Here is a 27,735-nt window from a genome sequence, read left to right on the forward strand (position 1 = left end):
GCTGTGGTGGGGACTCCTCTGGGGTGTGTGGAGCTGAGTCCCAGCCAGCAGCCAGGTCACGGAGCCAGCTCCGTGGCATCCTCCGTGGGGTGAGCAGAGCCATCCTCCCGTGGGTGCTCAGGAAGGAGTATGAGGAGTGTGGCCCTGAGCTGGCACGTCGCTGGTGCCCTTCCTGCGCCCGTGGGAGGGGGAAGAAATATCCCACCCCCCTCTGCTGCCACGAGCCTGCCGAAGTGGTCGGTGGGGTGGAACCTCCAGTGAGTTAGAATCAGGACAGCAGATGCCAAGGCCCAGTGGGGCTGCCTGGGAGGCCACCCGGAGGAAGCAGCTGAGGACCAAGTGAGGAGGCGGCCCAGTTCTGAGGACAGAGTCCCCCAATGCCCTGTCCCTGCCCCCTGGGTGGCCAAGACTTAGGACACGTGTGCAGGAAGTGGGTGCTGCTCGGGAAAGACGCTGGAGTCAGGCACGTCTGCATATGGTGTCTTGCTCTCAGTCGCTCTAGGACCCCAGCCTGGCCCAGCTCACGGTGCGGGGGACAGTGCTGGTCCTCAGGCCTCAGGTGCCCAGAGCCTCCTCTGTGCCGCCCCTGCGGCCTGGGTGGGGCACGGACCCTCTGCCTCTGCTTCCGTCAGCGGTCGAGAGAACATGCCTTCCCGACCTGATGCCCTCCCTCTGGAGAGCATGCTGTCCAGGGCTTACGTGTGGCTGGCTTCCCCTGGGCCCAGCCTGTGTTCCCCGGCCATCCCAGTGGCCCGAGCGGCCCCACCCTCACCACACACTTGGTGGCCTAAAACAGCACTCGTGTGTTTCCTCATAGTGTCCGTGGGTCAGGAGTCCCGCGGGTCTCCCCTGGGTCCCCTGCTCAGGGTGTCAGCCAGGCATGCAGTCTTGTCTGGCCCAGGGACCCCTTCCACTCCCTGGCTGTTGGCAGAGTTCAGTCCCTTGTGGCTGTCAAACTGGGGCCCCTGCCTCCTTGCTGGCTGTTCCGAGGGACACTTTTCTCAGCTCCTGGGGGCTGCCTGCCATCTCCTGCCACGTGGTGCCTCTACAGCCTGGAGGTGTGCTCCTTGAGGCCATTTCGAGGACGTCTCCCTGACCTCTTTGAAGGGCTCGCCTGATTAGGCCTGGCCCACCTGTATACTCTCCCTTCTGATCAGCTCAGAGTTGACTGGGTTTGGAACCTAATCACAGGGGCTGTCATCACATCTACGGTGCCTCCCGAGGACAGGGGGCATTCAAGGCACAGACCTGGAGTGGGAATCTTGGGGCCACCTGAAGATTGAGTTCCCACACGTGGGTCCCCTGTGTGCCAACCTGTGCCCATTCCTGGGGTCTCTCACCTCAAATTCTTCTTTCCTCTCCTTTCCCCTTTAGGCTTTTACAAACCCAGCATGATTAAGAAGGCAGCCGACCTCCCCCAAGCCAGCTGCCCTGCATGGAGTCCCAGCTGGAGGTGTTGCCCTCAAGGGGGGTGGCGGGGGACACCAGCTGTGAGAGGCTGGGGTTTGAACCCTCCTCCTCTTCCCCTACCTGGCTCTGTGTCCCTCCATTCCGCCCTCCTGCCCAGCCCACCAGGCGCCTCCACCTCCAGCCTCCCTCCCTGAAGAACGGGCCCCCCAAGGGCAGCGGGCTCCCCACCCCAGGCCTTCCCATCTTCCAGCCAGACCTCCCAACCTGGGCCCCCTGCTTTCCTCCCTTGTCTCATTGTGAGCCGGGAGCTGACAGCCTCAGGCCACAGGAGTGAGTGAGTGAGTCTGGCCAGCCTGCAGAGCAGTGTCTCTGGTGCAGGCCCCAGGGCCCCCCCATGGGCTCTCCCTTCCCATCTGCCGGAGGAGCCCGGGGGCTGGGCTGGGCCTTGGGTGGAGCCTGCCTCTGCCCTGAGCCCCCCAGGAGGCTGGGAATGGCTGTGGACGTGACAAGAATGGGCTGGCGGACAAGGGTCTCGAGGACGTCTTTCCAGCACCTCAGTGGTCTTGGGGGGTGGGCGGGGCTTGGAAACTTGAGGGTGGCCTGTCCAATTTCACATGATTTATATGTAACTGTATAACTGATGTCCTGCCCGCTTCTAGGGAGGGCTCCGGCCTCTACCCCAAAGGCAACGTTGAGCCACAGACGGTTACATTGGGTTGGAGATTCAGACTCCAGAAAGGGGGTAGTGGCGGCCCCCTCAGAGCCCCCGGCTAGGCGGGCCACCGTTATGCGGCGCCTGGAAGCCAGCACGCGGTCCCCCTCCTGGGCCACATCCCTGTTTCCAGGGGCTCAGCACCGGTGGGGACAAGGCCAGCGTCAGCCCCGGCAGGGCTGGGGCATCGGGACTCTGGTCCTCCGGCTCGATCCGCTGCTTTGGACCGCGCCTCTCGTAGCAAGGCTCCCTGCGGGTACCGGGGGGAGCAGTCTCCTGGGGTGCCTCTCCTCTCTGTTCAGCCCTGCAGGGTGGCCCCGGTGGACCACACGCTCCCGAGGCAGGAGGATTTGCTCCGCCCAGGATGCCAGGGCTACAGCACCACGTCTTGGCTCTGGGGTCGCTTGGCCCCACCTATCTGGGTCTCAAGGGCCCGGGCTGGCCCCCTCACGCTCAGGGGTGCAGGCCTGTGGCCGACGAGCCTCCCGGGGGCGGTGTCTTGGGGGGAGCCGGCTGTGGCTTAATTGCGGAGCGGGCCGGCGGCCCGGCGTGCCGCCCCTCCCCGCGCGCCTCCGTGGTGCGGTCCAGCACAGCAGTGGGCAAGCTGAGGCCTGCCTGGACTTTGATGAATAGGCATGAGGAAGAAGGGGTGGGCCACGGGTTTTGTTGTTAGATGCAGCCGGTTGACAGAACTGGGGAGATGAGAAGAAGGAAAATGCCCGCAGATAGCCCACATGTCCTGGGGCATCCTCCGCCCCCCTAGCCACGGCGTCCCTCCGCCTGGGCCCACCCCGCCGGGCGGCCACCACTCTCCGCCTCGCCCCCCGGCCACCCAGACCCATGCCTCGTCCCGCGGCACGCCAGCTCCCCGGCGTGTGCGGACCCCCGCGTGCCCACCATGCTGTATGTCAGTGACCCCGCGCAGCGTTTTGCCACGGTAGGTGTGCCGCATCTCTCCGGAACCGTATCTCCATCCTCCTGGGGGACCCTTGGTGGGGCTTTTGCCGTGATGGGGCTTAGGAAGTGCGTTCTCTCGTCTGTGTCCTGCTCAGGCATCCGGTGCTGGACGGGTGCCGCGATCCAGGGTAAGCTGAGGCAGGCAGGATGCCCCGAGGGGCTGGGGCAGGTCCTGGGCAGAGAGGCAGATGCCTGCCCATCCTGGAGAAGTTTTGGGACCAGTGCCCACTGGCCGGACAGGACCAACAGCCAGGGAGAGGAGGGCGGGTCATGTCTGGTCGGGGCTAGGCAGTTGCCTCGAGTTGTGGGGCTTTCCGCTGCTTCCCGGCTTTGGGCTGGCAGCTCGGTCCTGCCCGCACCTGCTCTCAGGTCAACAGCATCCTCTCCTGGGAATCTGCTCGCTAGGCTGGCTTGGTGCGGTCTGAGATCGAGGTCAAGGACTTGTGGCAAACCAGCCTCAGGGTGTCCGTCTCATGGCAGGGTAGCAGCCTGGCAGAGGGAGGGGAGGGGTGGCAGTGTTTGCTGGGCCCCTGCCGTCTGGGCCCTGGGGACCCGGGCTCATTTCCGGACTTGCCAGGTCCCCGGGGGCCAGGCAGGTACCAGGCTGCTAATTGAGCAGGTGGAGGCTGGGCCCGTCTTTCCTGCCAGGGATGCAGGTATAGTGGGGGCCGTTGAGACCTGTGGGAGACCCGGCGGCTGGCAGAGGCCAGGAGCCTGAGCCACAGAGACCTGGGGGTGCGGCAGCCTCTGGAGACGCGAAGGTTCTGGGCAGTGTGCGTGAGTGCACGGGTGTGCTTGTGTGCGAGAGAGCGTGTGTGTGCGTGTATTGTGTGCATTGTGGGTTTGGGATGAGCATGTGTGTGTGCCTGTGCGCGTGTGTCCCCAGCAAGGCCGGGGGTGGGGGCAGTGGCAGTGTGTGGCCCAGGGGAGCTATCTGCCTGCCACTGGGGCACCTGGTTGTCACGCGCACAACCCAAGGCAGAAGCCAGAAGCCCCCGGGGCCCCTGGAGGCCAGTGTCCCTGCACAGCCAGCAGAGAAGCCTGGACACGTGGGGACCTTTTCTCTCCAGTCAAGTGGCCCCTGCAGTGCAAATGTCAGGCAGGGTTGAGCGTGGCTGCTGCGTGGCATCTTCCCTGGGGCACAGGGGTGAGGGGTGCGGGGTCCTCCCGTGGACGGTGGATGGAGCATCTACATTGCTGCTGCGGCCCACACCCTGCTCGGTTCTGTGTAGACGAGGACAAGTCTGTCCGCAAGGCTGGTGCGTTTGTGCCCCAGGGCAGGTGGAGTCGCCCTCCTCTTCCCCTGGGGAGGGGGAGGGGCTGGGTCACTGATTTGTAAATGTGTCTGTTTCCTGTTTCTGTCCCAGGAGACAGAAACTTCCTGCTGCTGCAAACCTCAGGAAAGAGGAAGTGAGATTTGGCCCAAAGCACCTGAAACCCCAAAACCAACAAACAGGGTTGTCCCGAGCTCACGTTGTCACGTCCCTTGTCGCTGGGAGCCCTTTGGGGCCGCAGGGTGCTGTGCCACGAGCAGCACGGGGTCTCCCGTGTGGCCCCGCCCTTGTCTGTGAGCAGGAAGCGCCCTGATGCTCGGCTTCGGTCAGGCCTGCGCCCGGGGCCGGTCAGGGGCTGCTCGGGGGCTGGGGCATCCTCTCTCGCTGCTGTCTTGTACTCAGGGTTTGCCTCCGCACCGTCCCTCTCCGTTGAAGGCTGAACGACCCCTTTCGTGGCTCCCACTTACTGGGGGCGTTTGGCCGACACCGGGGCGGGGGGGGGGGGGCTGCTTCTCCCACCGTGGCGGGCCACCTGCCCCCGACCCAGGAGGGAGCTGAGGGCACGGACGGTCCCTTCTCACCTGAGACCACACTGGAGATGGTTCGGAGCAGGCACCTGGGGCCGACTTTTCCGTGTTGATCTCTGTGATCTCCCCTTCACTATCCTCTCGGGCTGTTTCACTATTTAGCAAAAGCTTTAGAGCCTCAAGAGACAAGCAGGGTCAATATTAGACCCCGTGGCTCTTTCCAGGCCTGTCTGTTGACCAGGGCCCAGGACTGTCTGGGCTGCAGAGTTATCGTTTTCTTGTTGTTAAGCATACTTGAGAGACAGAGAGACAGAACGTGAGCAGGGGAGGGGCAGAGAGAGAAGGAGACACAGAATCTGAAACGGCCTCCAGGCTCCGAGCTGTCAGCACAGAGCCCGACGGGGGCTCGAACCCACGAACCGTGAGATCATGACCTGAGCCGAAGTCGGACACTCAACCGACTAGGCGCCCCTGCAGGGTCATGTGGAGCTGGGTCATCAGCGTCTGGCCGGTTCCCGCTGTCCGCCAGTCTGGTGGGCACCGGCAGGTATGTGTTGTGTGAACGCCCATGCCCACGGTCCTGGCTCAGCGCTTTCCACCCGCTGTCCGACGAGGATCCGGTCACTCTGTTCCTGCAGACGGTGCAGCCTCTGGGCGGGAAGGGCCCCAGGTAGGGAAAGCCAATCCGTGCATCAGGAACTATGTCCTAAGCGCCTCCTGTATCCCAGACACACGGAGGGAGGGAGGGACAAGATCCCACAAGGCTTCTAGAAGGGGCCCCTGCTGCAGTGCTCGGAGGAGACCACAGGAGGGCAGGGCCGAGGCTGGGAGCCTGAAGCCGCTGGCGGATCCTGCGGAGGGATGGTACCTAGGGCCAGGCAGGGGCAGGGGAGGCGGTGAGCACCTGAGTCCTGGACGAGATTTGCTGGTGGGCTAGGGGGTGGGGACGGCGAGCACAACCCAGGTTGGACCCAGGAGGCTGGGTGAAGGGAGTCGCCCCGTTTATTCAGATGGGATACGGCAGGAGGGGGATTTGGGGTGAAAAGTGTGAACTCGGCTTTGCTTCGTGAGCCACTCATCAGCTGTGGGGGAGGGGGCGGCGGGCTGAGACACCCCCCCCCCCCACAGCACAGAGCCTGCTGGAACACCTGGGGGCAGGTGTCGGGGAAAATGACAGTGAAGAGGGTCCTGGCATGGGAGGGGGCTGCACGGATGGAGAATGACCAGATCCGAGATAAGAAGAGACAGAGAGGGGCAGCCTGGGAGCCAGGAGGGGGGGCCATGGGGGACAGGAAGGGGCGGGGCCTCTGGGGACCTGGACCCAGCAGGAGGGGTTCCAGTGGCTGGGAGAGGACAGGGCTGGAGTGGCCAGGGGTCTGGGCTGCAGAATGGGGCAGCAGCCACAAGGTGTCCTTTCCGACCTGGTTCAGGGCCGCTGGGGTCCGGGCAGGCAGGGATTGACTGTTCCGGAAGGGGAATACAGGAGCCTGCCTCAGTGGAGGTGAGGGATGACCCCACTCGCCGGGCTCGCTGAGCTGCCCCGCCAGTGGCCAGTCGGCCAGTCAGGTCTCTGCTAGTGGAAAATCCCTTCTTCCCTTGCTTGTGGCCAAAACGTGGGAGCTATTTTGCAACAGCCAAAGTCCCGTTCATTCAGAGCCCCCGACGTGACCTCTGAGTGTGCCAGGCCCTGCACTGCCCCACGACTGGTATCACGCCTTTGACTCGGGAGCCAGAGGGTCCCTGGGCTGAACCGCTCCCCCACCTCCCATCAGCCCTTCCTCTGGCCACAGGTGCTCTGCCCTCTGATCTCCAGCATGGAAGCTTCCCTGCGCCCTGCCCATCTTTCACTTCTGGCGGGCTTCGCTAATCCTTCTCATGCGCAACCCCCACCCACCCCCCCCCCCCCCCCGTGAGCTGTGTGTTCAGCCTGTTGTGAAGTCCTGAGCCCCCTACACACTCAGCGGCTGGTTTGCCGGCTGCCATGGCCGCACATGAGCACCAGCTCCCTCAGGGCATGGGCCGCATCTGCGTAGTGCCGCCATCCCCCAGCACCCGGGAGACCCTCACCCGCCAGGAAGCTTGTCAGGGCTCAGAGCCGGCAAGAGGGCCTGGGGTTGGCCTGTCTGTCCGCCCCGGAGCCGTGAACTGGGGAGGTGATGGCTGCTTCTCCATCCCCAGGTGCTGGCCGTCGAAGTGACCACCCCCCTCCCCCCACCAGAGTCCCGCCTCCTTAACTGTGCTTATCGCTGAGGAGACCAGGGGCCGCTCAGTGAGGTGCTGTGCAGGCAGGGCCTGATTGGCGCCTGCGGATAGACAGACGGACAAGGGAGACGTGGGCGAAGGAAGTCAGGGCAGACACCTGGGTCAGCATCAGGCTCTGGGAAGGCTGACTGTCCCCCGTGGGCCTCGGGCGAGGGGTCCCCCACTTGCTGCACCCCACCTTTGCTCCAGGCCCCGGGCACCCTGGAAGGGGCTGTTTTCTGGGGGCTCAGTAAAGTCTGTGCATCCGTGGGCCTCCGGCCTGTTCACCGGGGGCCCCCCCCGCAGAGGCCGGCAGGGAGTCGCACGGGGACCCTGCGCGGCTCGGGCTCCAGGCCGCCGCCCTGGCTGTCTCAGCAGCGCTGTCTGCAGGTGGAGGCGAGCAGGGCCATCCTGCAGACACACGCCTCGGCAGCTGCAGGAACGGGCTGCTGGGGGCACGTTTCTCCAGCGCGAGGTGTGGAAAGTTCCACACGGCCCTGGTGTAGGATTGGGCGAGGAGAGCGCGCGCATACTTTCAGGAGGGGAGGGCGCCTCCCCCAGCACGAGTACGTTCTTGTTGGCATTTCCACCCATTTACTCAGACTCCGGGAGATGCTGTGGGAAACACCGCGGGTGGAGGTCTTGCTCTGAGGGGGACGGGTTCTCTCCCCCTGAAGCCCGGACGGCATGCCAGCCACTCACCTCTGGGTGAGGCCGCACCCAAGCCCAGACATGCCTGCCAGAGAAGACCAGGGGGCTCGGAGTTTCATGCCCTATGAAACCTCTGGTATCAGTGTTCTGCGGAGAGCCGGGGGACACTGGGGTCAGAGCAGAAGCCCGCTGGGGGTGGGAGGGAGCCCCCCAAGGCAGAGCCCTCTGAGATCCATGGGGTGCCCGCCTGCCCGCCCCCGGAGCCCACAGCAGGGGCGAAGGGGCCGCAGAGCTGGAGCCCCGTCTCCCCAACTCTGCACACCCTGCCCCAACCGTGCGGGAGAGAATGATGCTCACACACCACCCCCCCCCCGCCCCCGTGCCCCGGCCCAGGCGGTGCTGCGTCCCAGGAGTGGGGAGCGCTGAGTTGGCCTCACCCCAGGAGGTGACATCCGAGGGGGAGTCGGGGGAGCCTTCTGAGCGGAGGTCTGAGGAGGACATCCGGGCAGAGGGCCCGGTAAAGACCCTTGTATCCACCTCTCCAGTCAGATCCACTGTGGTCCCATGAGGAAGCCACGGCCGACACCATTCACCCGTTTTCCACAAAGACGGGGGCCACGCAGCCGGACGGTGACGTGGTTCCCACCCCGGGGCCGCCAACCTGGGAAAGGACCCATTGTTGTGTCTTACTGTTGGGCTCAGCTCCTGGCTGGAGGGGCAGCCGGGCCAGGATGCTTCCTGGGGGAGGTGGCTCTGAGGTTGGAGGCTGGAGGGCAGAACCTGGCCAACGGGATGGGGAAGGGTCCAGGGAAGCCAGGGCGGCTGTCTGCCAAAGGCCGACTATTCCTCCGGACTGTTCACCTGCAGCCATGAAGGGAGACGTGTTTGCCAGGCCCTCGGGCAGCACGGGATGCACGCGGCGCCGCAGGTGTGGGGAGCAGTGGACACGGCAGGCGGGGTGGGGCGCCGGGACCCAGCAAGGCATGCTGGGGAGGGCAGGAGGCAAGGAGGGAGGAGAGAGGAACCCGTGAAGCCTCAGGCCAGGTTCATCGCCGCCTTCCACGTCTGGGAAGGTCACGGGTGGACTTTGTGACGAGTTGCATTTGGACCTCTCGGCTTTCTTCGGAAGTGCTTGGGAAATGTGCTCACTCCCCATAGTCAGGAGCCTCAGGGGTCAGATAGAGGACCCTGATAGGACCGGCTCTGCAGCCTCGCCTCCCCTTCTGGACACTCAGGTTCCCCCGAGTGACACCCAGGAGGCCGGCCGGGGTCACAGAGCAGAGATACAGGCAGCTGACTTCACTTGCTGCTCCCGGTTCAGAGCAGCCTCGGCCCGAAATGCAGTGAGGGAAGTGGGCTTTAGTGTCCAGAAAGAACTTCCTGAGGGTCAAGGGTACACGATGCTGGACGAGCTTATCCAGGTCAGCTGTGGAAGCTCTTTGCTGCAGGTTTTTCAAGAGGCATGAATAGATAGTCAGAGCTGAGCTTTGGATAGCATAGCTTGGAACAGCTCAGTCCTGTTGGCTGTTTTGTTTCTTACTAAATACAGCGCAATACTGAAATGTATTTCCTCTTCCTTACGATTGAAAAAAAAAAGCTTTTCAAGTTATTTATTTGTTTTGAGAGAGACAGAGACAGCGTGAGCGGGGAAGTTCCAGAGAGAGAGGGAGAGAGAGAATCCCTAGCAGGCTCTGTGCTGAACTCACTAGACCGTGAGATCCTGACCCGAGCTGAAATCGAGAGTCAGGTGCTTAACCGACTGAGCCACCCAGGCACCCCTCCTTATGATTTTCTTAATAAAATTTTCTTTTCCCTGGCTTACTTCATAGTAAGAACACGGTATATGACCCACGTGGCTTACAAAATCTGTGTCACGTGACTTTATGGTATCGGTAAGGTTTCTGGTCAACAGTAGGTTAGTAGTAAAAAGTCATACTTGCATTTTTGACTGTATGGGGTATCGGTGCCCCTAAGCCTATGTTGGTCAAGTGTTTCGGGGTTAAGCTGTGTTTCGGGGTTAAAGCCAAAGGAAAATGGACACCCATGAGGTACGCACCCACAAGGGTGTGGGTCATGGTGTTTGTCACACTACCCAGAAAAGCGGGAGAGAAAGCCCCAGAACACAGAGGCAGGTGAAAAGAGCCAGGGAAGCTCCTAAGAGGAGGTGAGCCTTGAAAGGCTTTTCAGGTGGCAAGGAGACAGACAGTGTTCCAGGAGGAGGACAGCAGGAGCAAAGGCCCTGTGGTATGGACAAGAGGTACAAAGGAGGCTGGGATGGAGGCTCCTTGGGGGACCCTTTATCAATGCCCCCCCCCCCAGAGGCCCAGGGGCTCTATCTTTTGAATCAGTGTTTGAGCCCAGTGTCTCCCACTGCCCCTGCTTGGCCTGGTGCAGGGATGAGTCTGGAGGTGTCCTCTCTCCCTCAAGTCCCCTCCACTAAGTGAGTCAGCCTGGAAGTGAGCCTCTGGGGACATAAGAAGAGTCATCTGAAGTTTTACTGACAAGGTTTTCTGTTACGACTTTCACTAGAAAAATAAGGCCCACCCGGGGGATCCTGCGTGTGGCAGCTGCACTTGGTCGCGGGCCGCGTGCTCACAGCCGGTCTGTGCTCCTGACTTTCCCTCCCGTCTTACTAGCCGCGGGTGCTCGGAAGGGAGGGGAGGCTGAGGCAACCAGCACACAAACTTTAAGACCAGTTTGCTTTCCATCTACATCCCCAAAACTCGCTTGAGATGGTTTACCGATTGTAAATAAACACATAAAATGAGAATCTTCTCCAAGTGCAAACCCGGCCATGCATTGTGGCCGCTCCCGGAGGCAGGACCCGCCTTTGGCCCCAAAGAGCACCCAGGGCAAGAGCGGTGCTGTGGGCCCACGTGTGTGCTGAGTTCCAGGGTCCGTTTCCTTCAGCCCAGAGTTTTCTGAGCCTCCAGTCTGGGGCTGGGCGCGACGGGACGGTGGGACGTGGCCTCTCTGGGGCACGGGGGCCTCCCCGCTCACCCCATCCCTGTGCCTGGCACTCGGCCCTGAACTCTGAGTGGGGAGGGTCTGGGGGTGGCCCAGCTTGTTTCCCTGCAGCCCTTACCTTGTTGGGCCTTTGTGCGGAGGAGGGGGAGGGGAGAGGAGTGTGTCCAGCTCGGTCGGCTCCCTGGCTCTGGGCGGGCCCCCTGGGCAGGGGTCATTCCTCCTGATGTACAGTCACAGGTTATGGCCTTCCTGGACCCTCCTGATCCCCACAGCGGTCCTATGGATGGCTTCACCCCTACTTTGTAATAGAAAGCTGAGGCCGAGAGCGGTGGAGTCCCGGCTGGGTCACATGGGGGGGGTGGGGCCTCGGCCCCCAGGTCTGCAGACCTCGGAGCCCCGCTCTACCCTGCTGGACCTGAGGGGTCCCTCCTGTCCTTCTCCTCTTGCCCCAGGACACGGTCCTTGTGGGCGGCACTAATCCTGGACCTGGGCACATTAGAGAGCCCTGTTCTGGAGGGTGTTAGGTGGGCAGTGGGATGGCCAGGAGAGCCCTGCGTTCTGGGATCACCAGCCCAGGCACCACCACCTGACCACCTGTGGGGACCCCCGGCCCTGGGGGCTTGGGCGGCGAGGTCTAGCCTGTGGGGCAGGGGCTGGAGGGCTGGGCTGAGCTCAGGTTCCCGGGAGAGGAGGACCAGTGGGCAGGCCGGACACTCTGCTGCCTGTGGGGGTGCCTGGGGCGCTGGGGCCTGGCTCCCGGGGCCTCTGAACCCCCCCACCCAGCCCCCATTCTCTGCTACCCCCTGGGCAGGGGACGGGGGCTGAAACCTGAGACCCTGGCCAAAGTGAGTGTCCCCGCTGTGTGAGGACAGTGCAGCCATCCCCAGCTTGATGCACCCCCCTCCCGCTCCCAGCCCGGTGCTAAGCTTTGCTGCTGCTGCCCTGTGCTGTGACAGCCCCCCGCGGTCTGCAGAACAGGGGAGGCCCCGAGGCTGGGGATGCAGGGCAGGGCAGGCTGGAAGCTGGGACACCCCCACCCCAGGGCGGTTCCTTCTGTCCTCTCCCTACTGCTCCCGGGGCAGGACCCCCTGTCCCTGGGACTCCACTCGCTGTCCCTGCCAGAGACCAGCTCCTTTCCCAGAAGAGGGCCAGACACAGACACAGTTCAGGACCTCCACGCCGGGGGTGGGGCCTCCCATCGGGCAGCCTCCTCCCTCTGCTGGAGGCCGCAGCCTGAGGTCTAAGCCCCTTGCCCCTTCCCAGCGCGTGTTCTGGGCCCTGCGTGTGAGCACACTCAAGCGTGTGGCCCCGAGGCCTATGTGTGCCCTTGCCTGGGATTCTGGCCCCCTCCAGAGGCTGTGGGATGGATTCCCTGGTGCACTGGCCAGAACCGCCTGCACCCTGAGGGCACGTCCACCCTCTCTGCCCCTGCCCGCTGTCCCCTCCAAGTCGGCAGAAAGCACCAGAAAACATGTTTGTGGAGCAAATGGACAGAGACTGTGTTGGGGGGCCTGTCTGGCCCTGGTGGGAGGAGCCCCCAGGCCATCCGCCAGGGTCCAGCAGGGCACACTGAGGATCTGGGGGGAGATGTACTCCCCCGGCCCCAGCCCCTCCCAGAGCCCAGGCCCGGTGCATCCTCCGCGGGACCTGGAGGGGAAGCCGCCCGCCCGCCCGCCCGCAGCCCTGCTTGGGTCGGGCCCAGGAGCCCTGCACGCACATGTAGGCACATGCGGGCCGCCCCGGGCTGGGCATGTCCTAATCAGCCCGCTCTCTTGGGAGTTCTGCTTGAAAGCAAACAAACCAAAAAAGTCCTGGTTTTGCCCGAGGTTCCTCCCGCTGCCAGGGGCCTCCAGTCTGGACGAAGGGCACCCCAGGCTTCTCTGTGGCTGTGCTGGGCCCGGTTTGGACAGCGAGGTCGGGGTGGTGCTGGTCCCCAGGGTGCAGTGCACCCCATCCGGCTGGGAAGGAATGCAAAGGGAAGGAAGGAAGGACCTTTCGGGAGCCATGCAAAAGCCGCCCCACTTCCTAAGCAGCGGGGTTCCCTGCAGCAAAGCGGAAACGGCACAAAGCAAACCGGACAGAAACCTCTGCCCTCTGCCATTTCCTGGGGGTGTGGGCGCAGGTGTCCCTGGGGAAGCAGGACTCAGAGGAAGGGTAGCAGGGATGGCCCTGGCCCCGCAGAGGGGCCCGACGCTCTCCTAGGGAGGAGGGGCGCTCCCCAGGAAGCTGGACCACAAAATGCCACGGAGTCACGGGGCGGGAGGGAGGAGGGTGAGCACAGGCCACTGGCTGGCTCGTGGGCAGACAGAGGGAGCCTATCTGAGGCGCCCGCCCGGTGTGCAGAGTGCTCCCTTCCCGCTCACCAGGGCTCCCGCACACGGGCCCTGCCCCTTGTGGCTGCTGGGTACATGATGCTATCAGCCTTGCTCTTTTGGTTCAGTGACTAATTCCCTGGCACCCGCTGCAGATCGGTAAAGAATGTGGACAAGTTAAAATCTGAACAACGTTGTTGTCGTCGTGGGGCTGTCTCTCATCTCTGGGAGGGGGGGGCCGTGGGGGCCCTTTGCCCTGCTGGCCTGGGCCGTCCCGGTGGGAGGGGGCGGGGAGGGGAACAGACCTGCACCCCGGGTTGTGCCGTGCTCCCTGAGGCTCCCACCGCCCTTCAGTCGCCCAGGGCGCAACTGGCAACATGGCAGACGCTCCCCAGGGCCACGGCTGGTCACCTGGGAGGGGAGAGGTCACAGAGCCTGGGGAGGAGGGTGCAGGCTGGGACCCCCGCCCTCCCCCACGGACCCGGTGGGCTCTCAGCCTCCTTGAGTGGGAGGGCCGGCTTCCCACCTGGCCTTCAATCCCGGGCATCGGTCCGGGGGAGACCTCCTATTGCCTGGCACACCCACGCTCCGTCATTCATTCATTCATTCACTCACTCACTCACTCACTCACTCGCCCGCTCAGCAGGCCTCTCGGGAAGCACTCTGTAATGATAGCCCGTGGTACCCCGACAGGGGCCGGGCTGCTGATCACAGTGGTTGTGATGCTGGGGAAGGTGGCAGCCTCCGGAATGCCGTGAGCCCCTGGCGGCCTGGGCTCTGGCCCGGCCCGGAGCAGATGGCTGTGAGCTGCACGTGTGATTTCCAGTAGCCACGTCGAAAAACAAACGGTGAAAAGCAACCCATGGAAGTAACTTAACACTTTATCTCACTTATGGGAAACGGTGCCCGTTTCGGCGCGTGCTGAACGTGAAATCGTGAGCTGGATTCTGCCCTTTATGTTCTCGTGGCCAAGTGTGTGGAGTCGGGGCGCCCACGCCCACAGCAGCTGCCTCGGCTGTGAGGGCACGCCGGGGTCCCCGGCCGGGGCCCCACGTGGAGCGGGGAGGCTTGCTCTCCTCCCCGCCCCTGCCCCCCACCCCTGCTGGGCCAGGAGAGGGGAGGAGCCGGTCCCCAGTTGTTTTGTTTTAAACAGCTTGATTGACTTACATTTTACCTGACATACAATTCACCCATTTCAAGTGTGCAATTCAGTGGGTTTGCGTATATTCACAGCTGTGTGTACCCGCCTTGACGGTGAATTTTAGAACCTCTTCATCACCTCCAAAGGAAACCAGCTGCCCCTTAGCCTCCGCCCCCAGCCCCACCCAGGCCCTGGTGGCCAACGGCTCTGCCTCTGGCTGGACTCGGCCGGCCGTCAGCGGGGACCCCACGGCAGGCATACTCGCGTCTGTGGCTGGCTTTGTGCCCTCGCTGGTGGTGCTCCCTGTAGGGTGTGTCTGACTCTGGAATGGTTGTGTCCCACTGCTCCCTCAGACGGACCCCACAGTTTGCTCATCTGGGTGCCGGGGCCTCCCAGGTTGACAGGTGAAGGCACGGAAGGCTGTGGGGGCCAGAGCGGGGAAGGAGGCCTCTGCGGTTGCCCTGCAGGGGTCCCCTGTCCGCTGCCCCCCTGTCCCGCTGCCGGCCCTTCCCCAGGTTCACAGTGGGCCACGGCTCCGGAGGTCCAAACGGAAAAGGCCTGAGGCCCGCCTGAGGGGTCCGTCCGATGGCAGTTTCAGCCGGGGGGGGGGGGGGGGGGGCTCAGGTGGCTGTCCCCTGGGGGCTGGAGCATCCTGGGCTCCAGGAGCCACGAAGCCATGGCCACCTGTCACCTTCTTGTGCTCCATCAGCCCTTGTGGTAAGCTTCCTTCAGACTGGCAGTCTTCAGTAGAGGCTCCAAGGACCCTTGTCACCAGCAGGCCCGATGGGGGAACGTGTGCTTTCCAGACAAATGCTGAGCTGGAGGCGCTCTGGGTTATGCACACCTCTCTCCTGATGGAGGAGGCAGAGAGGGGCTGAACAGCCGGTCCCCCTGGGGGATGCACCCCTGTGCTTTGCAATTTGGAGAAGGCAGGCTGGTGAGGCGGGGGCTGCAGGGCAAGCCCCCCACCCCATGCTTGCTGCTGGTCTGTCCCTGCCCCCCAGGGGGACCCCAGGCCCTCTGCCCGCAGTTCCCACCATCCCCACCCGTGTCCGGGGCTCTCGGGGCCACTGCCTCACCCCAGGCCGGTCACTCCCTCTACGTGCCTCAGTGTCCCCATCTGTGAAACGCGATAATGGCAGTGTCCACCTCCGGCTCCTAGAGAGGATTACAGTAAACCTCGCCGCCATCCTGGCACAGAGAGCAGCTCACAGGTTTGCAGGTAGGAGCCCTTCTGGCCAATATCAGCTGCTCTTTGCTCTGTCAGCCCACCTGCTGCTCGAAGCCTCCAGATTGGAAAAGGCGTCTTCCTTGCCGGCCCTCCAGGAGGAGTCTGATCTGCCCTAGGTTGGGCTGGTCCCCTTGCTGGGGCCTCCTGAAGCCCCAGGCAGGGGCTGGCCCATCTCGGGGTCCTGGGACCCCAAGGGGGTGAGCTGGGGGTGCACACACACAGTACAGCTTAGAGTCCCTGTTCCTCCTGTGGGGGGGGGTGGGGGGAGGGGCTGGGCTCCCGGGTTAGGGTTAGGATGTGGACCAGTAGGAGGGGACTATGGGCCCCACACGCTGGGGCCACCCTCTGGCGGGCCCACCTCTCCCACAGTCGGGCTCCCTGGGCCTGGGGTCTCCCCGCTTCTGGCTGGAACACAGGGTGGGAGGCGAGGGTGTCCGGCTGGATACCGCCCCCTGGAGAGTGCCACTGAGTCTGCTGGCCTGTGAGAAGGTCCGGAGGGCCGGGAGCCACCCCCACCAGCAGCTCCCTCCAGGTGTGCTTGGTGGAGCCCCGGAAACCCTGGCACCCGGAGGAGCCGATGGAGGGGGGAGGCGAGGTGAATATGTCAGTTTATCCCAACACAAGCAGTGACCTGTCGGGTGGGGGGGGGGACGGGGAAATATTTGGGATGACTGAGCTGCTGGCCCTTTAAGTCTCCTGTAACAGGACACCTCTGGCCGCGCGTTTCCACTCTCCGGCCTGACTGTGTGTCCCCCTCCCTCCCCCTTCCCACGTTAGCCCCAGTTCAATCTGCTGAACAGCACCATGGACCAGATGAGCAGCCGAGCGGCCTCGGCCAGCCCCTACACCCCGGAGCACGCCGCCAGCGTGCCCACCCACTCGCCCTACGCGCAGCCCAGCTCCACCTTCGACACCATGTCGCCCGCACCGGCCATCCCCTCCAACGCCGACTACCCCGGCCCCCACCACTTCGATGTTACCTTCCAGCAGTCGAGCACGGCCAAGTCGGCCACCTGGACGGTGAGTTGTGCGTCCGCTCCCAGGGGCGCCTGCGGGGTGCGGGCCGGGGAGGGGTGATCGCCCCCGGGCGGGCGGCCGGCCGGGTGTCCGCGCGCGGGGTTCCCGGCCGCCTCCGGGAGGAGCGTCGGGCAGGAGGCGGGTCTGGGGCTGGGCAGTCTGGGCGTGCCCACCCCTCGGACGGACGCGGCCAGAGCGGCCAGCCTCCGCGGGGCCCCAGAGGGGCAGACCATCCTCAGGGAGACCCGCGAGGCGTCCCCGCACCCCGGTGGGGTTTGCGTCGTGTCCTGGGTGAGCAGGAGGCGCGTGGATCAGCCCCCCCCCACCGGGGTCTGCAGAGGCCACTTCCTGCGGGTGGTGCGGGGCGGCGGGGAGGTCCGGAGTCCGGCGGTTGGCGGGCTTGGGCTGTGCCCGCACAGTCTCTGGGTTGTCGTCTGTGAGCGTGGGTGTGAGACCGGGACGTCAGGGCTGGGTCGGCAGCTGTGCAGACTCGGGTCTTTGGCGCCCGTGCTTGGGGGCATCCTGGCCCCTGGTGGGGACGTTGCCAGCTCGGATGGCATCCCGCACACCCACCGGTGCTTTGAGTTTACTCTAGAAACCACCCAGCAACGCACGAGATAGAATCTGTTATTGTCCCATTTTACAGCCAAGGAAGGAGGCACGAGAGGGAACATAGCTCGCTCAGAGTTACACCGTTAGTAAGGGCCAGCAGGGAACCCCGTGGCCGGCTTCCCGGTCGTGGGGTCACTGGGGTTACAGTCCTAATCGCTGAAACGCGCTGCTGCAGCTGCAAGAGAAAGGGGCTGCCAGGCATGCCCACGGGGGCAGGGACGCAGCAGGGACCCAGAGATCCCCAGGACAGACCACAGGCTTTCCTCTAAGGGTAGGGCACGCGGGGCATTGGCAGGTCACCTGTCCCCCCCCTACAGGACAAGGACAGCGAGCCTTGCCCAGTACCTACCCCGGACACATCTAGGGGGTCCTGGCCACGGGACAGCGTCACCTCCTGCAGGGGACAGCAGCTCCATGGTCTCCCCCAGTCCATGGCAACAGGACCCTGGAACAGGGAAGTCTCCAGGCAGGGTGGCTGTGTCCCTTCAGGAGCACCAAGCAGGTGACCCGGGGGCTCTGCTGCTTTAAGGGGGGGGAGGGGTCCCCTGATCCCCACTGCCCTGCTGGGCTGTTTCTCATGCTTCTGCGGGTGGGGGTGGGGTGGAACCACAGGGAGCTGGTCAGGCTCTGCAGGGGCCAGTCTGGGTCTGGCTTCCAAGTCACAGCTCCCCCTGACGCCCCAGCTGCTGACCCATCGCTGGTCTGGGGCTCCCACCCCGTGGGCGCCCAGTTTTCCTCATTTGCGACTTTTTCCTGCGGTGTTCCTTGTCGCTGGTGGTAAGGCTTAAAGGGCTGTTGCCCACGCAGCTCGGGCTGGCACAGTAGGAGCAGTGCGTCACCTTAGCAGCAGAGCTGGGGATGGGGTGCCATAGAGCTGGTCCTCCTGGGTGAGGTTCTGAAGCTGCAGGTGCTAAAGGGTTCTCTTACTGCCTGCGGGGTCCTGGTCCTCCCACCCCGATTTGAGGTTTGACTGGGTGACTGTAAGCTAGGTCAGGAGGCTTCTGAGGCATCCCCACACTAGCACACCTCTGGTGACAGGAGGCTCACTACCACTCCTACTCCATGTTCATACCGTTCCCCAAGCCCTTCCTGCAGCCTCTCGGGGGAGGGTCCCAGCCTCCTGCACCAATGCTGTCACCCAAGCCTGAGCTGCCGGACCCCTAGGAATCTTGGCAAGCACTGGAGGGGGGTCCCGGCTGTCTTCCTCTCCACTGTTTGAGGAGGCAGGAGGGGTCTCTGCAGTGTCTTGGGGGACTTGGAGTGCCTTGGATGGTCTGAGCTGGTCCTCAGGAAGGGACAGAGGCTGTGCCTCGGCTGGCTGTCCCCCCCTCCCCACCCCCCCACCTGGGGCCTCTGTCCCCACCTCCCCTGGCAGGGGAGTGACATTAAGGGTGGAAAGCCCATGGCTGGGTCACAGTTGTCTGCCCCTAAGTGGCCCCATGGGGTGGCCTGCCCCGGCCAGCCACACCAGAGGGCAGGGAAGGGCTTACCTTTCCCCAGCGGCTCTGCCCACAAGCCCTGACCAACCCTGCCCCGCGTGCCCGAGCCCCGATCCCCACCTCCCTGTCTGGGCCCTCTGCTTTCGCGTGGCTGCTCTGAGAAGGAGGCGCTGTTGTTGGCGCACACGGTACCCCCCCCCCCCAGACCTCGTCAGCGCAGGGGGTGGAGGTGGGACAGACGTTGATAATGAGATTTTTGGCACCTTGGCTCTCTGGGAGAAGACCCCCCGTAGGCTCCTTTCCCTGCCCAGGATCACGGTGCAGGACGGGGACTGCCCGGCCGCCCGCCTGCTCGCAGCTCTGGGGGTCTGGCTGCGCGGGCGCTGCCCGGACTTGCTTCCCGGGCGCGCTGTCTGGGCTCCGCACCGCGCCGTGCGTGGCTCCCGCCGTGCCGGATGCCTGGTAACTGATAGATAATTCATATTTTTCTCAAGTACAATTCCAAATTGACTGTTGCCTTCACTCCTGTCCCTGCTCGGAAAAAACACCCTCACCAAGTCCCCAAGGGACCGCAGCTGTTAATGGGGTCTTTGGCCTGTGCCCGGCCGAGGCCCCCTGCGAGCACCCCCACATCTCACATCCATGCTCCTTGGGCACCGAGGGGAGCCCTCAGCTCACAGGCGTGCGTGCCACATGCAGATGCACATACGGAAACACCTTGCACACGCGTGAAGACAGGGACACGCAGACGTGCACAGGCATACACAAACACATGTGCACATGTGCAGCCTCTTCTGGTCCCGACCCAGGGTTCTGACAACCCCTCCCGCCCACAGGCCAGGACCGGCGGGTCAAGCACAACTGAGCAGACAAGGGATGTGTGTTCAGCCTCCAAGATTATAAACTGGGGGCCAGGGACGGGCCGAGGTGGGAGTTTGGCTGGCGGGGTCCAGGTCTGGGGTCTGTTGCACTGCTCTGGGCCTGGGTCTGAGGGTACGGTCGTGACAGGACAAATGAGCTGCCTCCTGGGACCACTTCTAACGGGGCCTGGAGCCCGGGGAGCGCCCCACAAACCACTGCTGTTGAGCCGTCCTGGTGAGGGCCTGTCCCGTGTCGGCGCTCCTCGGGGCTCTGGGGGCGTCAAGGAGAGACCTACATCGAAAAGGTCAGGGCGGCGAGTGAAGGCTGGCACCCGGGGGCGCTGATGCTCTTTGGACCGGCGGACGGTGGAGCCCGGCCGGCAATGGCAGTGACTGTGCCTTTGTTGCTGTCCCAAGCCCTCCCCAGCACCCTCCAGCCTGGCCTCTGGGCCCTGACGGCCACTCTCACCCCGCAGCCCCCCAGGGATTGGCGGTGACACGGACGGCTGGTCCCAGGAGCCTGGAGGAGCAGCCGATGAGAGGGGCATCTGGATGCCGTCCAGCCCAGCTCAGTCTCCCCCGGCTCCTAGGCTGGGCCTCACCAGGGAAGAGGGCTGTCCTTGGGGTTTGGTAGGTTTGGGAGGGGGGTCCGAGGTCAGGCAAGAGGCTTGGGACAGTCGGAGCCCCGGCCCAGCTGGGTAGCGTGAGGCGTGATGGTGAGGGTGCACGTGGCGTGAGGGCTCAGCTAGTCCACGGGAGGACCTGGACACAGCCCCCTGAATGACCTCCAGCCGCCCCACACACGAGCGTCAGTCTGTCCGTCTTGGGGGCCAGCCAGCTCACGCAGCGTGAGCGCCACCCTCCTGGCCCAGGAGGAGGCTCCTGTGGAAGGCAGGCGGGAGACACAAAGGTTCTCCACGGGGTTCCTGGCAGAATGTGGCTGAGTCAACATTAATGGATTCGGGAGAAAACTTTCCAGCCCCTCGGAGGTTTGCGAGCAGGAAAATAATAGTGGATGTGTCCCGACATGATCACAGTATCAATTGCGTTATCCTAAAAGTTTATGGAATGCATAAGTGGAATTAATACCTTTTACTGGCACCAGAAGCAGTTACGCGTATTTAAGGCCGAGGGAAGAGCTCTCAGTGTCTGTGGTGGAGACAGAATGAGGAGCGAACAAGGGAAGTGGCCGTGATTGCCTGCATTGTGCAAAGCTCCTGGGGCGGGGACCCGCTTCCTGCAGGCTGGCCCTGGCTGGTGTCGGCGCCCTAGCCTGTGGCCTGAGCTGGGGATCGCTTCTCTCACCACCCTCTGCAGCCGCTGGGGCCCCTGGGCTTGGAGGTCGCAGAACTTGGCCTTGGAGGCCGAGTGGGGCCAGGTCTGGGGCCCAGGGGTCGGGGAGTCGGGAGCGGGGCCTGGGGACAGCCCCTCCTCGCCTCTCCCTGGGCATCTCCCAGGCCCTGGCTGCCCAGCCAGCATCAGTAGCTGCCGTTATAGGGGGGACAGCTCCTCCTGGAACCGGGGCTGAGGAGGCCACGCGGTCCTGAGGCTCCCGCCCCCGGCCTGTGGACTCTGGGCAAGGGTCTCTGCTGAGCAACCAATGAAGCTTTTCAGTGGTCAGTTGCGGGGGAAATCCGTGTCAGGATTTTGGAAGCAGGGCTCGAGTTCATGGACCCCAGGCCCCAGAATTTCCCTGGCCACGCCTCCCCCCCCCCCCTTGCAGGGGCGGTCCGTGTATTTGTCCAGGCGGCCCCAGGAAGAGGAGGGGGCAGAAACTCGAGGGCGGCAGAGCTGGGGTGAGGTGTGAGGCCCCCGGGCTGGACAGGGCCACAGGGCTGCTACGCTCGGGCTCATTTTAGGGCAGGGCGCACTTTGCGCCGCCTCGCACAAGTGACTAGCACTCCAAGCTTCAGTAAAGTGGAAGCTCAGGGGTTGCTGGGGGATCCCGCGGTGGCCTAACGCCCAGGGTCCCCCTGGGATTACAGACCTGCCTCGTCCACCATGGCCGTGTGCCCCGGGGCGAGGCAACCCCTCCCCTCTCCTCCTCGTCCTCCTATGTGAGGAGCCAGCTGGCTCCTCCGGGGCCTTGGGGAGGATGAGACGAGGGGGTGCCACATGCTCACCACCTGGCTCTAGGAGCCGCTGCCCTCTGCAGGGCAGTCAGACGTTTAGGGTCCCAAACTCTCCTTTTCCCCCGGGGCTTCGCTGGGTATTTATCTTCGATTCCAGCCAACCATTGCCTTAAAAGCTGGAAAATGCCCATCCCCACGTGTCCGGGGCATCCCTGAGCTCACTGGAGAAGCTGTGGGCTCCTGTCCTGCTGGCAGAGGGTGCAGTTTCTTAAGAGTGAAAAAACCATGCTCACCACTGCCTGGCCAGAGGGCAGGTCTTTAACTGAGGTCCTGAACTGGAGACTGACCTGTAGCTTCCATGGCAGGAAGGTCAGAGGCAGGAGAGCCCGTGCCCAGGGCCCCCAGCTGGAGCTGACACAGGGCCATCGAGGCCATCCTGAATACCCGTCCCCACTGTGGCCACGGCCGGGCCAACCTCCCCGCTCCCAAGCCACCTGCAGCTGGGCCGGCCCCAGGCCCAGGCCATCTGGAAGCTTCTGGGCCCTGGGGGCAGGAGCCGGCCCACCTGTGCCTGCACTCACCAGACTGGCAGTCCTGTCCAGAATGGGGTGCCTGCAGTCAGAGGATCCCAGGACCATCCTCTGAGCAGAAGGTGCCTGCTGGCCCCCACACCCTGCCCAGGCAGGCTGACCCTATGAGCACTACATTGACAAGGCCAAGCAGCTCAGAAGGGGAAGGTAGGCGTTAAGGGTCATAGGGGATCTTTCCCCTGGCAGTTGAGGGGACCCTCTGTGGTGAGCAGAGCCGGGCTGGTGGCTAGCCTCCTCATTCTGTCCCCACACGGATAGTTCTCTGGTCTGGCTCACAGCCATGCCTTGCTGCATTCTTACCAGTGTTTTCCCCATGGGGCCAGCCAGCGGGGTGTCTGCCTTCTCTGGGAAGCCAGGACAGACAGGCTTGGGCTCTCCAGCTGGCAAAGTCAGAAACCAAGTTCACAGGCAGAGGAACTATGCTTGAGCCTGGCTGAGGCAGATCCTGGTGCTTCAGACGTGGCCACCATTTGTGCTCTTGGCCAGGAGGGTGGCTCCTGGTGGGAAGGCTGGGGCTCCCCGCAAGCCCAGCTGGGTCCCCAAAGACACGTCCTGCTTACCCTCTCCATCCTCAAGGCCCCCTCCTCAGGGTCCAGGGGAGGCCAGATGGCAGGGCCTAGGTATCTGAGGCCAAGGGCAGGTCCCCGCCCATTGGCCCCCTTGCCCCTGACCCCAGGCCAGAGGAAGAAGCATGTTGTGCCTGGCACCTGTGTCCTTGCTCTGTCCCCCTGCATGCCTCTTTGAGTGGCAGTCTTCCTGGACCCAGGGCTAGCCTGGTGGAGACAAAGGGGACTCAGGGGTCTCAGCGCTCCCACCCCTGATGTTAGCCCAGGACAGAAGCCACCAGAGACATCCTTCCCGGCTTGCAGCCATGTGTGGGAGGAGGGCGGAGTAGGCCCAAGTCCCTGTGGCCTGGGAGTGCCTGAGGGGGATGCTTGCCACTTCCCAGGGCATGGTACTTCCAGGTCGTGAGGGTCCCAGGGGCTCCTGCTCCCTTGATTGGGAACAGGCTCTAGGATGTGGGGGGGCAGGCTCCTGAGGGGTGTTGCTGCCAGCCCCAGGCCCACCTCTCACAGGTAGGCAGCCTCTGGCCCACAGCCTCTAGGGATGCCCCTGGATAGTGGTCAGCGTCACTCGGCACCCGCAAAGCCCGCTTCTGCCTCCCGTTTATCCTTCTCTGGGCTCCCGGCGAGGGAGCCCCCTGACCAGCCTGTGCAGGGTGTCAGCAGATGCGTGTGTCTCCTCCCCTAGCCAGGAGCTCTTGAGGATTCTCGGCAGGCTTCTTTATCAGGCACGGTTGCAGCCTACCGGCGTCCAGGAGCTCCCAGGAGCCTCCTCCAGCCACCAGGCCCGTGGCCAAGGTGGGGCGTTGGCTGTGGGTTTCCTTGTGCAGGGACCCTCACCGCTTTCTGTCCATGGGTGCTCTGAAACGGGCTGGGGTGATGGTTACAGGCTGGCACCCTCCCTGTTATTCTGCCCAGACCTCCCTGACATGTCAGAGCCCACCCCATGTCCCAGCAGCTCTCCGTGGAGTAGGGGAGGCCACCAGGAGGGGGTGTGGCAATGTGGCTTGTGTCACTCAGGGGCCCCTCCTTACCCAGGAGGGCTGTCAATGGGGGCTGTTGGCCTAGGCCCCCTGTGGGTCTTGGGGGTCACCCTATGAACCCACACAGCTTCTTGGTAAGTGTTCTTGTGGGAGTTTCTCTAGGGAGGAAGGGAGTCTGTGGCCTTGGGTAGGTCCTCAAAGGGGTCCATAACCTGAGAGAGGAGAGAAATGTGGCTCTGAACACACACGCACGCACACACACACACACGCGGCAAGCAGATAAAAGTGGGCTATAAAAAAAAATCATTTAAAAAAATAAAAGCCCCCCCTCAAGGCCCCGTCTTCCAGAATCTGTTGTAACAGATTCGCCCAAGCTGGTTAACGGTATTTGCGGTTTGCAAGATGCTACACGTCCCTGGAAAATGACAGACAACCTATTATCACCTCTCCACTCTCCTCCTGTCCAAACCTGCCCATGCCGGGCACCCAGCTGCCGGGGAGCGGGTGCGAGGAAATTAACAGCCACGGAGCCTCGCCTGCCACCCGCCACCCTCTCGCCTGCCACCCCCGCGCCAGCCCTGCCAGGCCCCGGGCTCCCAGCCAGACAGGGCCCGTCGAGGACTCTAATGGGGGGAGGGTCCGGTGGGGGAGGGCAGGGATGGGCAGACACCAGCATTTGGGCAAACCGTTTCCTGCAAACACGAAGGGATACATGCATCTCGGGGCAGGCAAGTCTGGACGGCTCTGTGTCAACAGCCGAAGATAAATAAGATTTTATCAGCTCAGAATCTGTTGAAACACATCCATCTAGCGGTTCTAGGGAAGGAGAGGCAAGAGGGAGGGAGAGGAGGCGTCTTCACGTGACCTTCTCTGTGGACCAGGCAGGACCCAGGAGTCTTCCTCCCCACCTGCCCATGCCTGAGTCCCAGGAGCTGCGGGAGGAGGGAAGGAGCTGGCTGGGGGGTGGGGGCTCACGCCTTCTTACACACAGGCTACCCCACCCTGACCCCACCCTGGGTTTGGCCACCCCACGCCTCCCCCCCTCCAGGCCCCCCTCCCGCCCCTGTAGCCCAGCAGCTGTGCCCCTGCAACATGCTACCAAGTGTAGGGAAGCCTCAAGGCATCCCTCCAGCCTGCCTTTCGCTGTTCTACCAGGACCGGGCTAGACATTTGTGGCTTCAATCCCCGCAGGGGTGGGGTGGCTGGTGTATGTGCCCACGGCCATATTATCAATCATCTTGGGGTGGCACTAGACTAGGGACACCCCTGTGGGGAGTGGGACCAGGCCCAAGGCTGGGGGTGGCCCTGCCAGGGACGCAGAGGGAGGAAGCAGGGCCCTCTCTCCTCGCCCACCCTACGCGGCTCCGGGCTCCCAGCCCAGCCTGGTCCGGCGCGGGTACCACGGACAGCTCCCCGCGGCTCCTCCCCAGGGCGGGGCGTCCTCCGCGCGCCCCTCCGTCCCCGCCCTTCCTCCACCCCGCGCCGGCCACGTGTCCCTGCGTTTTCCTGGGCCCTCCTGCGGCCCCCTGACACGGAGAGCACCCCCGGGCGCCCCCATCCCCGCCTGCCGGCCACGCGCCCCTGCGTTTCCCCCGGACCTCGGGGCCTCGGTCCGACGCCCAGACACGGACACCGAAGGGGCGCCCCCACCCCGCCGGCCACAGGGCCTGCAGAGGAGGGCTCACAAAGTCTCCGCTGGTCAGGGGCCTTGAAGCCCCGCCCCACTGTCAGGACAGGCCTGCGGGGCTGCACCTGGAGTCCTGCTCCCTCCCTGCTGGCTGATGAGCCAAGGCCCCTGGGCCTTGGGGGGCCAACAGACCCCATCTCAGGCCGTGGAGGGATCACGAGGTGAGAGGACTTACTGACGGGAGCCGCTGGGTAGTCGCCCCAGAGAGGGGACTGGAGGGCCTGCTCGCAGAGGGGCGGGGAGCCATCCGGCCTGGAAGTGACACTGCACACTGGGCCATGGCCGGACGGCTCAAGGGTGTTAAGTGTGGTCAGCCAGCGGGCCGCCTGCCCAGCCTGGGAGAGGTCTGTCCAGTGGAGTATAGCATCCCGCCGACAAGCACCAGAACCTGGGGGCCAGGCCTCAAAGGCCATTCTCCTCTTGACGCTTTCAGGCGGGAGCCTCCAGTAAGTCCAGATTCTTCTGAAGGCTGAAGGGGCCTCTCAGCCCATTTTCTTTCATGATTCTGGGGCCTGGCAAACGATAGGCACCCCACAAACACTGCTGCAGGGATGGCCCTCTGGACCCCGGTTGCCCCTATCATTGGTTCTGTTCGGGTCCCTGCAGGCCAGCCGGGGCTCACAGTTCCTGGGGGGCCTCCTCCATCAGGAAAACCCCCTAGGTGACTGCTCGCTTGCTGAGCCTCTCCGAGGGCCCTCCAGGATGCTTGCCTGGCAGCTCCCTGCCTGAAACCACCTGCACACTTGTCTGAGAGCCGGGGACCTGTTCTGAAGCCTCACTGTGGGTCGACAAGAGAGCGGGGTGCCGAATGGGCACCCGGTGTCTGCTTTGGGCCGGGCAGGCTGCTGCTGTCCTGGGCAGGGGCACCCAGTTTATCCCCCAAACTGGTGCTTCGGGGAGTGAAGGGGCAGCATTTGTACTGATGAGGACATCGGAGATCAGCAGTCACCCCCTGGGAAGCAGGACTGAGCCCCACAACAAGCAGGTTGCCCCCACTCCCTGAGCCCTGTTTTCTGCTCTTCCCAGAAGGGCCTCAACAACCCCCCCCTCCCCAGGGCTGTGTGTGATCATTCTTTCCTGCACTGTAAGCAGGTCTGGGGACTCTGCTTCTCACCAGAGGTGGGGGTCCCAGGTATGGGGTGGCAGGCTGCACCGGGCTCCAGGGAGCCTGGCGAGTGGGAGGGGGCGGTGAAGCCCACGGCATCCAGTTTCCTTCTGTGATGGGGGTGTGAGGGGCAGGTACTGAATTCAGCGCCAAGGAAAGTTGAACAAGGTCCAACACCCCGAGAATGCCTTGAACTCCACCCCAGGGATGGGTGTTTCCAGGAGGGAGCCCCGGTCAGCTCATCAGGGGAGGGATGGCTCACACTGTGGGGCCAAAGGCTGTGAGGGCACCGGGGACCCCCTGCTCTGGGGCTCTGGGTAAGTTCCATCTTCCTATGTTTCCCACCCCTTGCTTTTTGTACACTTGGAGTAGCTGAGGGTCCATTGTGTCCCTTGGTGGCCAGAGGGGGGCACTCTGGAGGCCAGTGGGGGCCTTACCTTAGCAGTGTGAGGGTCGGGGGCCCCCCAGCTTCCTTGGCAGAAGCGGGCTGTGACCTGCCCCTTCTCTGGCTCTGTCATCCATGTGTCCGGCCTCAACTGCCCTGACTCTAGTGTACCAACTGGTTGGTACACTTCCCGCTGTGAACCGTGAGCCCCAGCCTGTGGTCTCCAGTCCCCTGTGGTGACCGGACCCCAGCTGGGCGCCTGTCTGAAGCAGTGTCTCCTGGTACAGTACGGTTTCTCTGACCCCACCATGGTGGGGTGTGATGGGGCACTCTCCGGACTTTGTGTCTGGGGTGACTCCAGGTCACCGGGGATTTGTGGGGGGGCAGGGAGATTGTGGGGTGGGGCCAGGAACCTGAGACCAGGAACACTGTCCCTGGGGGAAGGAGGCATGAGGAGCCCCAGACGGGTCTGCCCAGAAGCCAGTCAGCTTGGAAACTAGTGGCTACCCCTGTGGTCACCAGCAGGGTCTCCTGTGAACTCATGCGAGTGTCCTCGGGTGGGCGACCTGGTCCCCCGGCCACTGCCCCCAGAGGCCCCTGCCAGGGTCAGGAAGGGCATCATCTGACCCTCCCTAGGACAGGGTCCCTGGGCTGCAGGTACTAGAGCTTTGAGGTCCCCGGTGGCCCATGCCACGCTGCAGAGCTCAACCCCTCAGACTCAGTGTTTCACATTCTTCTTCACTCGATTGAGAAACATATCTGAAAAACACTATAAAGCTTCCTATTTTTAAAGGGTAGGCTTTGCAAGCGCTCTTGCTGGGCCCTGCGGGCCTACGGTTGACAGCGATGGGGGTGTGGGTGGGGAGGAGCCGGGCTCGACAGGGCACCCCTGGCTCGCAGCCCCCACTCTCCATCAGCTTCCCCCTTCCCCGGCCTTTCCTGGCCTCACCCGTGAGATGGACGTAATGGTACTAACCTCTCCAGCCAGCGGTGGTGGGA

At 63.8% G+C, this 27,735-nt stretch overlaps 1 protein-coding gene and 1 long non-coding RNA gene across 2 annotated transcripts in view; one reads left to right on the top strand and one right to left on the bottom strand.

The window, feature by feature from the left end:
* Positions 1 to 27,735, top strand: part of TP73 (tumor protein p73) — a 62,444-nt gene that overhangs the window by 24,651 nt on the left and 10,058 nt on the right. The window contains exon 4 of the mRNA XM_027060638.2: positions 16,201 to 16,443. Coding sequence (XP_026916439.1) covers positions 16,201 to 16,443 — 243 coding nt within the window. The remainder of the gene's footprint in view (positions 1 to 16,200; positions 16,444 to 27,735) is intronic.
* LOC128312386 (uncharacterized) lies at positions 12,405 to 24,594 on the bottom strand. The gene is made up of 3 exons (XR_008291637.1): positions 23,611 to 24,594; positions 16,404 to 23,447; positions 12,405 to 16,054 (listed from the first exon to the last, which is right to left on the bottom strand). It is a non-coding gene; the product is annotated as an uncharacterized LOC128312386 (long non-coding RNA).

This window comes from Acinonyx jubatus, chromosome C1, assembly GCF_027475565.1.
Source record: "Acinonyx jubatus isolate Ajub_Pintada_27869175 chromosome C1, VMU_Ajub_asm_v1.0, whole genome shotgun sequence".
In the NCBI taxonomy this organism is placed as follows: domain Eukaryota; kingdom Metazoa; phylum Chordata; class Mammalia; order Carnivora; family Felidae; genus Acinonyx; species Acinonyx jubatus.